The 13,377-nt window shown below is 40.9% G+C and overlaps 1 protein-coding gene across 3 annotated transcripts in view; it reads right to left on the bottom strand.

The window, feature by feature from the left end:
* Positions 1-247: 247 nt before the first annotated feature.
* Positions 248-13,377, bottom strand: part of DSP (desmoplakin) — a 39,545-nt gene continuing 26,415 nt past the window's right edge. Inside the window, exons 18-24 of one of the 3 annotated variants that reach the window (XM_072853256.1) lie at positions 12,311-12,504; positions 11,287-11,449; positions 10,597-10,680; positions 9,564-9,671; positions 8,838-8,936; positions 5,703-7,994; positions 248-4,122 (exon numbers count right to left, since the gene is read on the bottom strand). In XM_072853256.1, coding sequence (XP_072709357.1) covers positions 928-4,122; positions 5,703-7,994; positions 8,838-8,936; positions 9,564-9,671; positions 10,597-10,680; positions 11,287-11,449; positions 12,311-12,504 — 6,135 coding nt within the window. In that variant the 3' untranslated portion in view covers positions 248-927. The remainder of the gene's footprint in view (positions 4,123-5,702; positions 7,995-8,837; positions 8,937-9,563; positions 9,672-10,596; positions 10,681-11,286; positions 11,450-12,310; positions 12,505-13,377) is intronic. The other 2 variants (XM_072853257.1, XM_072853258.1) reach the window with 2 other exon arrangements.

The following is a 13,377-nucleotide window of genomic DNA, read 5'->3' as shown; positions in this document are numbered from 1 at the left end:
GGTGTAGTTTCCATTATTGGTGCTATCTTCATTTTCCTACTGAAAATGCAGATTCAGAAGTCCACATTCATAAAAATGGTGGATCAGCATAATGAAAAATGAGCCTGTACACTATTTTTATGACAACGCTAGTATTTGCTACTTTTCAAAATGGTTCTTTCTCTAATCTGTACCTCCAAGAATGTCCATAGCTAAATTTAATAAGCACACAACAAATACTTTAAAACTTCAAAAGTTTATTGCCCAGAATAGCTCACTTGGTGCAGTTAGAGGGGTTTTTTTTCGTTACATGGAAATCAAGCAAAACAGTAGAAAATATATACGGGTAACAGTAAAACAAAAGCCCAGCCTAATAATAGCCCTTTATATCCACCAAGTTATACTTAAGAAAATGGCTAGCAAAACATAGAGAAGTAGAGCATGTGGAAGACAGAGCTTTTCATGTTATACTATAGATTCTAAACCAATATTAAAGGCATTTTCTGTCCATATTGTTAATATTTTTTTCTTCATAATAGCAAATTGAAAAAGGTCTATGTGGAAAATAACTACTGCAAAACTTTCAAACCTCAGTTATCAGCTTATGGGTTGACAGTAACAGATAACAGGAGAAGGCGCATGACAGTATTTAAAATATACAGAGACCAATTAAAATGCAAACACTAAAAGGAAATGGGAACCAAAACTCAAAATTCACAAATACAACTTTTTGCATCCCCTAATCTATATTCCATAAATTTGCATTCAAGCATTTTACAGCTTTTTCAGAAGAGAAGTTGAATACACCTAGAAAAGATTTAAGGGTATTGCTTTGGGTTGCTTTGTTGTTGTTGTTTCGTTGGTTTTGGTTGTTGGTTTTTTTTTAGGAAAGGGGATATAGAATAATCTAAACAATATTAAAATGCAGACATATTCCCTCACTTGTTATTAGCGCCCAATAGACCCACTGCTGAAGGTTGAGTATGAGTAAGAATACGAAGAGCTTGCTGATGCATCAAAACTTCCCCTCCTAGACCCACTGCGTGAGCCTGAACGTGAGCCAGAGCGAGAGCCAGAGCGTGATCCGGGTGCTGAGGAGACATTGTAGGGACTGGATATGCCTTTAGATGAAACGGAGGCTGCTTCCAAGAGTTTAAGCCCGGTGATGTCTTCCACCATTGACCGATTCATTGCATCTTTGTAGGATATTTTCAGCTTGGTCTTGGGGCAGGTCAGAATTTTGGGATAGCTGTTAGTGTCTTGCAATTTCTGGGCAGCCCGACCATCAATCAATCCATTCCTAATGGCTTCTTCAGTACTTATTCTTCCACGCACTTCTGGGTCCACAAGACCTCCAGTGAGGTACTGGAATTCAAGGAATCGCTGCCCAGCCTCGTAAGGCAACCATTTTTCCTTCACTGCTTCAGCTGCTGACATCCTCTTGCGTCCGCCCTTTATGCCTTCGAAGCCTATGAAGGCCTTCTGGGCTGGTTTGAGCCGTGTGGCCATATCCTGATCAATGATGCCTTGATTGGTGGCGTCCTGAAGTGAAAGCCTCTGGCCTGTGGTGGGGCATATTATGCCCCCTGTGCAGGCCTGGGCTTCAAGTAATCGTTGCCCAGTGATGCTATCCACGATGCCCCGTTGTATAGCTTCTGAAATGGAGATTTTCTCCAAGTTTTCTGTGTCAAATATGGCTGCAATGGGACTGCATTCTTCTGGGGTCTCTGAGAAAGAGCCACTCCTGATCAGCGAGGAAGAACTCCTGACACTCAGCACTGTGGGAGACCGAGTCACCGACTCATGTCGAAACACCTCATCAGTGCCGTTACGGCAAGAAATCATGTCTGCAAACTGCGTCAGGCTTAAACTGCCAGAACGGTACTGGTCAAAAAACTTCCTCTCAACCAGACCTTTATCAATAGCGTCTTGGATGTCATACTGGCTACCTGTTTTTCTGTCGACAAGGACTACTCTACTGCTACCATCTGATCCTGTAATTGTTATTTCTTCCCACTCACACTCCTGTTCAGCTAGTTCCGTATAGGTGTCATAATCTATGAGGCCTTTGCTGTACGCCTCCTGCACAGACATCTCCCTGTTTGTTTCTGGATCTACAATGACAACCCGGCGCTTCCTAAGGGTGTTCTTCTGCGAGGTGTGCACCACCTTCTTCTTCTCTCTCAGGGGTAGAAGGCAGAGCCCTGTTGCGTCGTCTTTTATGCATCTTTCTTTCAGCTGCAAGTAGGTCAAGTTCTCCTCTGTGTTGGGATCAAAGAACCCTTTGGTGTCATCACTTGGATCACTAAGGATCTGGTTGAGCTCTTCATTGAAGTAGCCACGCTTGTAGGCCGTCTCTACTGGCAAGCGGTAGCTCTCTTTGGGGTCAATGATTCCTCCGGTAGCAATCTGGGCCTCCAGCAAACGAATGCCATGGCCTCTCTCTATGAGCTCTTTGTTCATTGCTTGAAACAGAGAAATGATGTTTCCAGTTTCTGGGTCTTTGTACCCAGTGACAGCTCTTTCAGCAGAGAGAAGTTTCTCTTTAAATTCAATTCCAACAAGGCCTCTTTTGTAAGCTTCCTCAACGGGCAGCCTCACATTGCTGACAGGATCCACTATGAACCCTGTGGCTGCCTGGGCTTCTAGGAGTTCAAGGGCTGTCCCCGGTCTAACCAAACCTATTTTCATAGCCTGGTAAATGCCAAGTTTCTCTTTAGTAGCCTCATTGTAGATACCCGCAATACAGCTAGAGCCCTGAAGGAAATCAATAATTCTCTCACTCACTTCTTCCACTGTAATTGCACCTCTTTCCAAGTCGTTCTTTGTTGATTCCTTGATAATTCCAGCCTCGAGCAGTGCATCTGCTGAGACAGGCTGCCTGATTCCTTGGAATGACATACTCCTCTTCTGCACTGGGAGGAGGAGCAGACCAGTGTGTGGTTCAATCCTACATTTTTCCTTCAGCTGCATGTAAGTGACTGCCTTTTTGGTGGTGGGATCAATGAAGTTCTTTGTAGTGCCCTGGCAGTTGGTTAGGGTCCTGTACAGGTCTTTGTCAATCAACCCACGGGATAAAGCTATATCTTTGGGTAGGAACACACTGTTGACAGGATCAACAATCCCTCCTACAGCCAGCTGGGCTTCAAGCAGACGAATCCCAGTTTCTCTGTCAACCAAGTTTTTCTTGATGGCTTCAGATACTGGCACGGTTTTGCCCGAGAAAGGATCTTTAAATCCTGTAATAGCCTTTTCTGCTGTATAGATTTGTTCTCTGTCATCAAAGTCGATCAGATCTCTGGCGATAGCGCTGTCCACCGTTAACATCTCATTTCGGTGTGGGTCTATCACGCCTCCTGTTGCTGCCTGGGCTTCTAAGAGCAGGACTGCATTTTCTGCTGTAAGCAGCTGATTCCGTTTGGCCTCAACAAAAGAGTACTTCTGTCTGGGTGAAAGAGACACCCCTGCAATAGCACCTGCCCCTTTGAGGTAGGGTTCAATGTCAGCTGTGACTTCTTCCACTGACCTCTGCCCCTTCAGCAGTTTATCCAGTGTGAGTTTATCTATCAGTTGACACTCATACAGCTGCATTGCTGTAATCTTCTTCCGCAGCCCACTGAACAGCAACTTGGAGGCATCAATACAAAAGTCTTCCTCGGTCTGCGTACATCTGTGGGACCCATATGGGCGTTGCTTGAGTTTCTCGATCTCTCTTTGCAGCCTGAGACGCTCGGACTCCAACTCTGACTGGTTTTTGACAGCGGTCTCTTCCAGTCGGCACCGGTATCTCTCCTCAATCCGTTTGATCTCCATCTGCAGCCTTTCAATCTCACTCCTCAGGGTGTTCTTCTCCCTCTCACTCTTCTCTCTCTCACACTGGATCTTCCTTATGGATTCCTCTGTCCGGGAGTGCTGGCTCTTCCACTGATTTAGGTCATTCAGGATTTGTTGCTTCTCACTTTCCAGGCGTTGCTTCAAACGAGACTCTGATTCCAGGGTAACTTTCAAACGGTTCAGCTCCTCTTCTAATCTCTGCAGCCTGGCTTTGTCTTGTTCCAAAGCACTAATTTTTATCAGCAAGGTTTCTCTTTCTTGCATAATGTGACTATACTGATTTTTGGATTCTTGAATCCTATTGGATGCCTACAATTTTAAAGAACAAATAAACCAAGAGAGGATGGTTAAGTTTATGCTGGTTAGAGTTATGCTCTCCACTTACAATGCTCTTCAGCCTGTCATTTAACGTGCAGCAAACTGCCACTGGAAAACATTCTAGTCATAGCAGTGCCTTAACCAAGACCGTGGATACACATAAACCCTTGTCCCTTCACTGACAGTGTCTCTAGTACTGCCAGAGACTCTATTCTGTTACCCATAGCCTTGATTTTCTGCTGATTTAGTTAGCTCTTTATAACTTTTTAATACTTCTCATAGTATACCTACACATACACAGAGCATTCAAGACTCTGTAAAGAGACTGATGCCCAGCAGACATACCCTAGCATAGTCCTACTAACCTGGGTGAATTTGTATCAGCTAAGGACAGTCATATATGGATATAAAGGAAATATATGACTCAATTTTTGCCTTCCTATTAGTTTCACATGTTATTCCAAACAATTTTACCTGTGTTGCTTTACATTTTAATTCACTTAATGTCTTCATATAGGTATACGCATACACAAACACCTACAAGCATGCACATTTGTATGCAGTCCACATTGAATGGAATACAAGTTTAGATATTTGTAATACATGCATATATATATATATATATATATATATATATATATACACCAATGTCAGATAATCCTAAATGTTAGTATTTTTTAAAAATCAGTATTAAGATTTTTAAAACAAAGTAAAGAAAAACTGAATAAAGGAAAGAATAGTTGAGAATGGAAATGAGAAAAGAAATATAAAGGGCAACTATAGGAAAAAGCAAAGAAATATTTTCACAAGTGCTCATCTGTATATATTTAAACAGTAACTCTTTAGACAAGAAACCAGGCAGAAGAATGAAATATGAAAAAATGTTTTCTTTAACTTGTTTATGCTGCCACCTCAAGTTTAAGAAATAAGGGCCAATAGTAAAATTTGCAAATGCCCTTAGTGACTTAGGAACATAAATCCCCAAAACAGTCAATGAAATGTAGGCTTTTAAGTACCTTAGGTACAGCTGACAACATTGTCTTTAATCCTCACTTGTAGTCAAAACCCTACCCAGCTAAGCAGCACTTTGACAGCTTGTTGGTTCTGGGTTTTTTAGCTGGTTTAGTTTGTGATACCACTCAGGTCAGCCTCAAAGGACTGCTTTAACCCATCCTGGCTGAAACAGCCTGGGGAAGCACACAGCCAGCAGGGTACAGCTAAAGCACAGTGGTACTCCATGTACTCTCATCTTCCCCTGGGATGGTTTGGTGGACACTGACACAGACCCAGGTTTTCTCCTCGGGCAAGGGCTGAGGGCAAGGCTCAGCTAGATGATAAGACAGCTTATGGCTCCCTAGCACAGCTTGCAGGGAGTAAAGAGGCTAAGAAAGTGGCCAAATGCTGCCTTTTTTTTTTTTAAATGAACCACAGGAAGGGCCATAAAGGGGATATTAGTCACAAGTACAGTGAACTTAAACAGCAAAGTGTGAATTAAGTTGATTCAAATGGACACTGCAATTAATTATATATCTGAGAGACAGTAAAGCCGGGATCAAAATATGTGTGAATACCTCTAGAGCTTGCTTTTGGAATTTTTCAATTTCCTGTCTCAATTTTTCCCTTTCTTTCTGTAAATCATTAATCAACCCCTGAAGTTCCAGGGTTTGCTTGCTGCTCGTCTGAAGCTGATTCTTTAGTTCAGCAATGGCAGTATTTTTCTCATCAACTTCACTTCTGACCATTCTGAGGTCATCGTACTCCAATCTAACATTTCGCAGCTCTTCCTCCAGTAACAAGTGTTCCTTGGTTAGATTCTCAGTGAGAGACTGAAGCCTTTCGATTTCTATTTTGCACTCATTCAAGTTTTTGCTTTTCTCCTCAGAGGTTTTCTGTAAGTGCTCATATCGTAGGTGAGCCTGTTTTAATTGCTCCTGTTCTTGGACCAACTGACGGCGTAAAGTCTCAATATCAGATGTGTATTTTCTTATCTCCTCCATGTATCTCTGCTTCTCTCTCACATGACCGTCTAATACTTCTCTTTGGTGTCTAAGGTCATCTTCATTCCTCTTCTTTACAATAGACACTTCCTCTATCTGCTGTGTGAGATTAGTTATTTTAACTGATTGCTCTCTCAGAGATCTCCTCATGCCTTCTATTTCCTCCTCCAGTTTCTTCCTCCTGGACGTCTCCTCCATTACATTTTTATTCTGCCTGCAAAGTTCCTCCTCCAGCTTATGTTTCTGGATCTGCAAGTCTTTCACAGTGCTTTGGAACTTTGCACTTTCTTGATCCCTGCCTTTTTTTTCTTGTGAAACTCTTTCGTAGTCAATTTTCAGTCTGGCCAGTTCCTGCTCTTGGATCCTCAGCTTGTTAATTGTCTCCGTAGCACTCGTGTTTGCTTTCTGCAAGTCAAACTGGACTCTTTTTAACTGACTGTTCTCATCCTCTAGTTCTTTTCTCTGACTTGTTTCTACATCCAACAACTTTCTCAGCCTTTCGATCTCTTTGTTTCTTTCCTTAATGGTCTTAGAAGCATCATCAAGCGACTGTTTGTACCGCATGCTTTCATCAGAGTGCCTCTGAATAACTTGTTTTAGCTCAATCTCCAGCTGCTGTTTCTTCTGAGAAAGCTCTGAGCCAGCTGCCTTCTGCTGCTGAGCATTCTCTTCTATTTTCCGTAGATTATCTGTTGTCTGACTTATTGTATTCTTCAGTCTCCTAATTTCCTCACACAAATTCCTATTTTCTCTCATGGCATTATCAAGCTGTGTTCTATAATTATTTGTGTCCTCTTCCTTTTGCATGGTGACCTGGTGAATTGTGGTCTTTGTGATATTAATCTCAGTTTCATATTTGTTCTTTAAACTAATAATTTCCTCATCATAACTGTTCCTTACCTTTGCCAATTCATTTTCAAGTTCCCATCGGCTTTTAGCCTCTTCCTGAAGCTGAACCTTTAGCCTTTCCAGCTCCTTAGTTTTATCCTGAATAGTTGAGGCAGCCTCCTCAAGAGCCTGCTTGTATCTTGAGTTGTCTTCACCACGAAGCTGAATGATCTGTTTCAGCTCCAGCTCTAACTGATGCTTTTGCTGTGATACCTCAGAACTGCAAGCCTTGTGCTGAAGAGCATCTTCTTCTGCCCTCCTCCGTTGATCTGTGGTTTGCAGAATGGCATCGTTCAGCCTCACAATCTCATCCTTAAGGTCTCTGTTTTCTCTTGTCAGTCTGTCAACCTGGGCTCTGAGGCCTTTTGCATCATCATCTTTCTGTGCAGCTATCTGCTGGATTGTGGTCTTCTTAATATTAATTTCTGTTTCATACTTGTTCTTTAAATTACTCATCTCCTCGCTAAACTGGTTTCTTACCTTAGCCAGCTCATTTTCATATTCCCTCTTCCGTGTGCCTTCGTCCTGAAGAAGAACCCTTAATCTTTCTATCTCGTACTCCTTCTCCTTGATGACCTTCTCAGACTCTAACTTTTGCCAACCAAGGCTGTCTTTCTCATTTTGTCTTGTTTTCTGCAGCTGGTCATAATCATTCTTCTGCTGCTCATATCTATCCTCCAGCAACTTCCTTTTCCTTTTCTCATCTTCAATCTCATAAGTCAGCCTGGTTATTCTGTCATTTAGATCCTTTATTTGGGCATAGCATTTGTCCAGGTTTTGCTTAGCAGAATTTCCATCCATTTCAGCTTGTCTTTTCATCTCCTCCAAACTCATCAGCTTTGCCTTGAGCTGAGAAATGTCTATCTGGTACTTCTGCAGATTTTGCTCTAGGAATTTATGTTTGTTGCTTGTCTCTGAATTTGAATCCCTGGCAAGCCTGAGTTCTTCTTCCAGGAGTTCAATTTTGGTGTTTTTCATCTGCAAAATGATAGCAGGAAAACAAACAAACAAAAAACCCCACATAAACATTTGTGACAACTGTTTTAAAATCATCACATGCAATACAATATACATTTGTAACACTGACAACTTACAAAGCATTTTTTTCTCTGCTTCAATGAGAGCTCAAAATCCTTTTTCATTTAATGTCGTCAAGACAAATTCTGGAATCCTTATTTATTCAGAGTCAAACCTGATTCAGAAATCAGCATAATGACTTTCAGAGGGAAAATGGTACTTGATGGGGGGACAGACATGCAATACAGATAGTAAAATCTGATGTACCAAGAGTTCACCAGCAAAGTATTAAATAACCTCATTTAGAACCTCCACAGTTTTCAAACAGGTGGTTCACATTCCATATATGTGACCTCTTAAATGGGCCTCTCTGTTTCCACTGAGCTGAACCAAATCAGGAGTTACTCCATTTGAAACACTGTAGATATGGCCTGAAATGAGGCGTGGCCCCTTAACAATGAGGAGCAAGTTTTCAGCACTGAGGTAACTGTACTCTCACTGAGGTCAAGGCTCTGATGGGCAGAGAAGGACCTCTTGCATGCTTTGATGAGCACCTCCTAATTACCAAGAAGACTAACGTCCTCCACCTTACACATGACCTTGGAGGTAACTTTGCAAGATACTGTACTCTTTGACAAAAGATGCATGAAACTGCTTATATGCCTCCTTCACGGGACACCACTGAGCTTAGGATTTAGTTTTGTGGACTGTTCTGCACTGTACTTAAGCAGAAAGTCTTTGATTAGTGATAGCTTGCTAACCTGTGATAAAAATAGAAGGTAAAGAAAATAAGAGTCAGATTACCTTCAACTCCTCCATGCTCTTTAACATCTCACTTAAGAATCTGTAATAATCTCCTGATCTTGTAAGAAGCTCTACGTAGCGAGACTGAGCCTCGCTAGCCTTGAAAAGAAAGAGAATTGTTAGCAGCTTGTACTACAGAGTTAGATATGAACATACCTGTGTCTCAGATCACTTAAAGGATTCCAATCCATTTGAGAAAACATATCACCTGACAAAGTAAAAAGCAAATTCTCCTCCTCACAAATTCACATGACTTTCTGGGGACCCCAAATGTATAAATTCTCCCTTCTGATAAACCCACACCTTCTTTTTCAAGATTATTTTCCCCCCTTGTGATATTAAATCCAAGGCTTCATCCCCTGGTTCATCATGCTCTTCCTGTCTGACAGTCACAAGTAACCTAAGTTAAACTTTTAATAGTGGTTAATTCCCAGGTTGAAAGTGACTAAACCACTTGGGGCATGAATCTTACTTTCTCACAATACGTATGCAATGGACATTGAATAGGAATGAGGTAAATTCCTGAGGGCTAATCTACTGTCTAAATGAGCCCAAGTATGATTTTACAGCCCAGGACTATTCTGCACTAATTCCTTGTGCTTACGTGCTTAATACACATTACCAATGACAGTGCTAATTATTAGGATACAGATGGATATGACTCATAATGGCTCACATGGACAAACAAATGTATTCAAAAGATTGATGGAGAGGAAAGAAAGATACCTCTTGCAGAATCAGCACTGCAGGAGACTGAACCACACTCTTCTTGATAGGTATGTTGAGCAATGTTTCTAATCCAGAACTGTAGGAAGCAACCTGTAGTTCATAATCCTATAAAACAACAGAGAAAGGTAAGACCCATTGAGCAACTGCCAAGGAACTCCCTGCGAATCTGGATTTCCCAAAATGCAAATAAAATTTTGGGGTTGTTTTAGTTTGGGGGTTTTTTTTAATAAAAAGCTACATTTTCCCTTGTTTATATCTCTGGCCATGTACTAATGATCCTCTATCATAAACAGAAGCTCATCAGTTCAAGTACCACCGTGGAGACTCATGGAGGAGAATGATAAAGGGAAAAAGAGAAAAAACATTTTACAAAAAAGGGAGGAAACATGTTTCCATTAGTTGAGGGCTACCCGCAGGTGAAAAAGATTCGTGGGAGCAACTGGTCTAGGTACTGTTATCAACCAAAACTTCATCAGAAATAACTGTTTCCACATCTCTTTCATATCGCATATGCCACATCACTTATATAGCAAGATCTTTGTCACAGAAAGTAAGATTGAGCTGGAGAAAGCACGAATATAAAGGTGACAAAAATGCAAAGACCACAAAACCATTCCCTGTATATCTTCTTGGTTTTCATGGCTATTGCACACCTTTCCTCCTGCTAATCTGCATTTGTCTTGTCTCCTAGACCAGATCCTAATCAGACCTAATTCCTAAACTACCAATCTGTTCTCTACTCCCTTATTTTTTTTAACATGTGAACTGGAAAGTTTGGTCTGGCTAGAAGGAGGCTTTGATTCTCCTGAAGAGAAGCTCTCACTGGTATCTCCTGCATCATCCTGTGGTCTTCAAGTGGCAAGTACACAAATTGCTTTCATTATATTTTGTACACACAAGTGCTTCACCCCAGCAATCTCTGCATACACACATCAGGGAGCCAGCATTTCACCTGCCAGCAGAGCAGCGACAATGGGATGCGCCTGACTGTGAAAAATCACACCCCATAAAAATGCTGAAATCCAAGTACCTTAATTGCAGCTGAGCACTGATCTGCATGCTTGAGAAGCTCCTCAACTTTGTCTCGCTTCCCACAGATTTCACTGTGCAAGTTCTGTCAAGAAAAAAGTGAGCTGTGAAGCACTCCCTCAAGATTTGCCAGTATTTCCTCCTGTACACACTGCCTCCATCAGAAGGCACCTGCAGCATGAGACCACCGCAACCCCAGAGGCTGAGACCAGACATGACCTGTAGCTGTGCAGTTTTTACAACGGCAAGCTCTCTGTGCATGAGAAGATTGTTCTCAGAAAGAACACCTAGCAACTGAGCAACTCCCAGAGCTGGGGAGGGAGAGTTCCTTGACTTTAGCTTAGATGTATTTCCTCACTTCTTATTTTTGTGCTATACTTTGTCCCATAAGTTGCACCATCATACAGTCCCTTGAATTAATTCAAAGCTGATGTGTAAAAGTGTCAGTGATTGTGTAGGAGCCAAAAACGGTCTTCTTCATAATCTGCAGCAGTGATGACAGAAAGTAATGAGGATAATAATATTTCCTCTCTCCTGCCTTCTACACATGTGGTGTCTTTTGGTAACTTGTGTACTTTATAATTCAAAACAGGCCACTGTATTGTAGACTGCATTGATACTGATATTTTCTGAATAGCAAAACAATTTAAAATCCAGATAATTAAAGACAACTCATTCAGGTGCTGCATACCTTCTGATCATGTAGATATCTCATGATAGCGTTGCAATCGCACAGCTTAACGGACTCGATAGAATCCTGCCTGCGCTTGGCATCACAGATCCATTTGCACAGAGCCTGGTAGAGATCTCTGTAAGTCTTCAGCTGTTTGATCTGCCTTTCTAAATCCCATGATCTTGAAAAAAACAGGGAAAACCGTCAAAATGGAAAGTGCATTCTCTTTCTCTCTCTTTAAACATTTTTCAGAAAGAAGACACAGTAATAAACTAGGTAAAATTATGGGAAGCTCTAAAAGAAGATTCTGAACAAAAATGTCAAATAAATGAGACTTGTACTGGTTGTTAGTCACCCAACATGGGTTTTTAGTGCCTCACTTTCGAGTAACTCTGCAATACCCAGAGGTTGGCACTTCCTGTCAACTAAGTGAGGGATAAATAAAACCTTGCAGCGATAAGAATGACTTACTCTTGTTCTCAATTTTCACCAAAACAACCAGCAACCAGTCAATGTTTATTAATAGGACTAGATTTTGGCCTTAAGTAAAACCAAAACAAATGAAAACAAAACAAACCACACCCCAAAAAGCCCCACAAATGATCAGAATATGTCTTCAGTTCAATAAAGCATTGGAAAAAAATTGTTGGGATTTTTTTACTTAATTCTTAGTGTTGAATTTTTAACCCGCAGGTATAGGGTATTCAGGAATAAGCATGGTCACTTTATTTGAGGGGGAAAATGCTGACTGGAAGTACTTAATTCAAGAACTTTAGCAAGAATAAAAAAATAATAATTAGAACAACTCCTTAGCACATGTTATACAATTACTTGAATAACTACATTTTCCTGCTTGGTCTTACACAATACCTTTTAAAGTATGTTTAACCTATGCACAGTTGCTCTAGTCTTACTGCCCTGAAGTCATCATTTGTCCTCTGGAAGTGATGATTGGTGCGCATCAGTTCTTTTAGACTCACTGTTAAGATGATCTTAGTAGCAATAGCAGTAAGAAAGAAGCTATTAGGAAATATGATCAAACCTGTTATCTATCTGCTTGTCAGCTCTCTGCCAGCGGTCTATTAGCTGGGTAACTTTGTCACAGAACTTTCCAATGTCCATGTCATACAGGGTATACAACTGACAAGACTGTGAGTGAATCTGAAGTGTTTTCTGCAGCTCATTTTCCAGGGCATTCAGTAGTGACTTCTTCATGTTTAGGTCTGCTTTCATTTTCTGGAGAACAAACAAAATGCTGTCACACATTTTATTCTTGAGAGAATACTCAAATTTAACCATTAACAGCATGCACAATATGTTGGGATCTAAAGATTTTGTTTCTAATTTAGTAAGGTATGTACCCTGATGTCAGCTGGACTTAACATGTTTAAAGTGAAACATCAACTTTAGTAAACAGAGTTTGACTTAAGAATGTGTTTAAAGTTAGACTCACTCTTAAATAATTTGCTAAACCAAAGCCCTCTGCTGTCATATTCTGTAGCTAACATTTCAGTTTCTCAGAACTATGTAGAGCAGTTACCAGAAAAAAAAAAAAAGGGAAGAGCCTGCCTTGCTTGTTCCTAGAAACAACTGACTAGAAAATTTCATTGAAGAAAAATTCATAAAAGATTCCTGCACTTGCAACAGCTGTGGAATCAAGCCTCAGGATTGGCATATCCAGTTTTAAAATGTTATCTAAAAATCTGCATAGATTTTTTTTTTCCTGTTTACATTGTTATAATCATCTTCCATGGAGATGTTTCTTTACACACACACTGGTTTGTGTGCACATACTCACATACTGCACGGTATCACCAAATGGCACACAAAGTGCAGGCGGTGGTCTGCCTTGCATCCCCCAGTCACAGGGATGACTGCATCCTTCGATAATATGCTCAAGCATTTTTTTTGTGTGTAGCTCAAATTTACACCAGCTAAGAACAACTCCCAGCAACTGAACTGAAGCTCCCATTTAACATGATAAAAAGGTAACCTGGTTGTGCTCCATTTATGCCACCTACATACTTTTTCCCTACTACACCTGAGATCAGGAAAGAATGAAAGAGTCCCTATTCTCCCAAAGGCATTCAGTGCACAAAAGGACCAGCT

Source organism: Ciconia boyciana, chromosome 2 (genome assembly GCF_034638445.1).
Source record: "Ciconia boyciana chromosome 2, ASM3463844v1, whole genome shotgun sequence".
In the NCBI taxonomy this organism is placed as follows: Eukaryota; Metazoa; Chordata; class Aves; order Ciconiiformes; family Ciconiidae; genus Ciconia; species Ciconia boyciana.
Note: the sequence above shows the minus strand (reverse complement) of the source record. Positions and strands in the feature narration are given on the sequence as shown.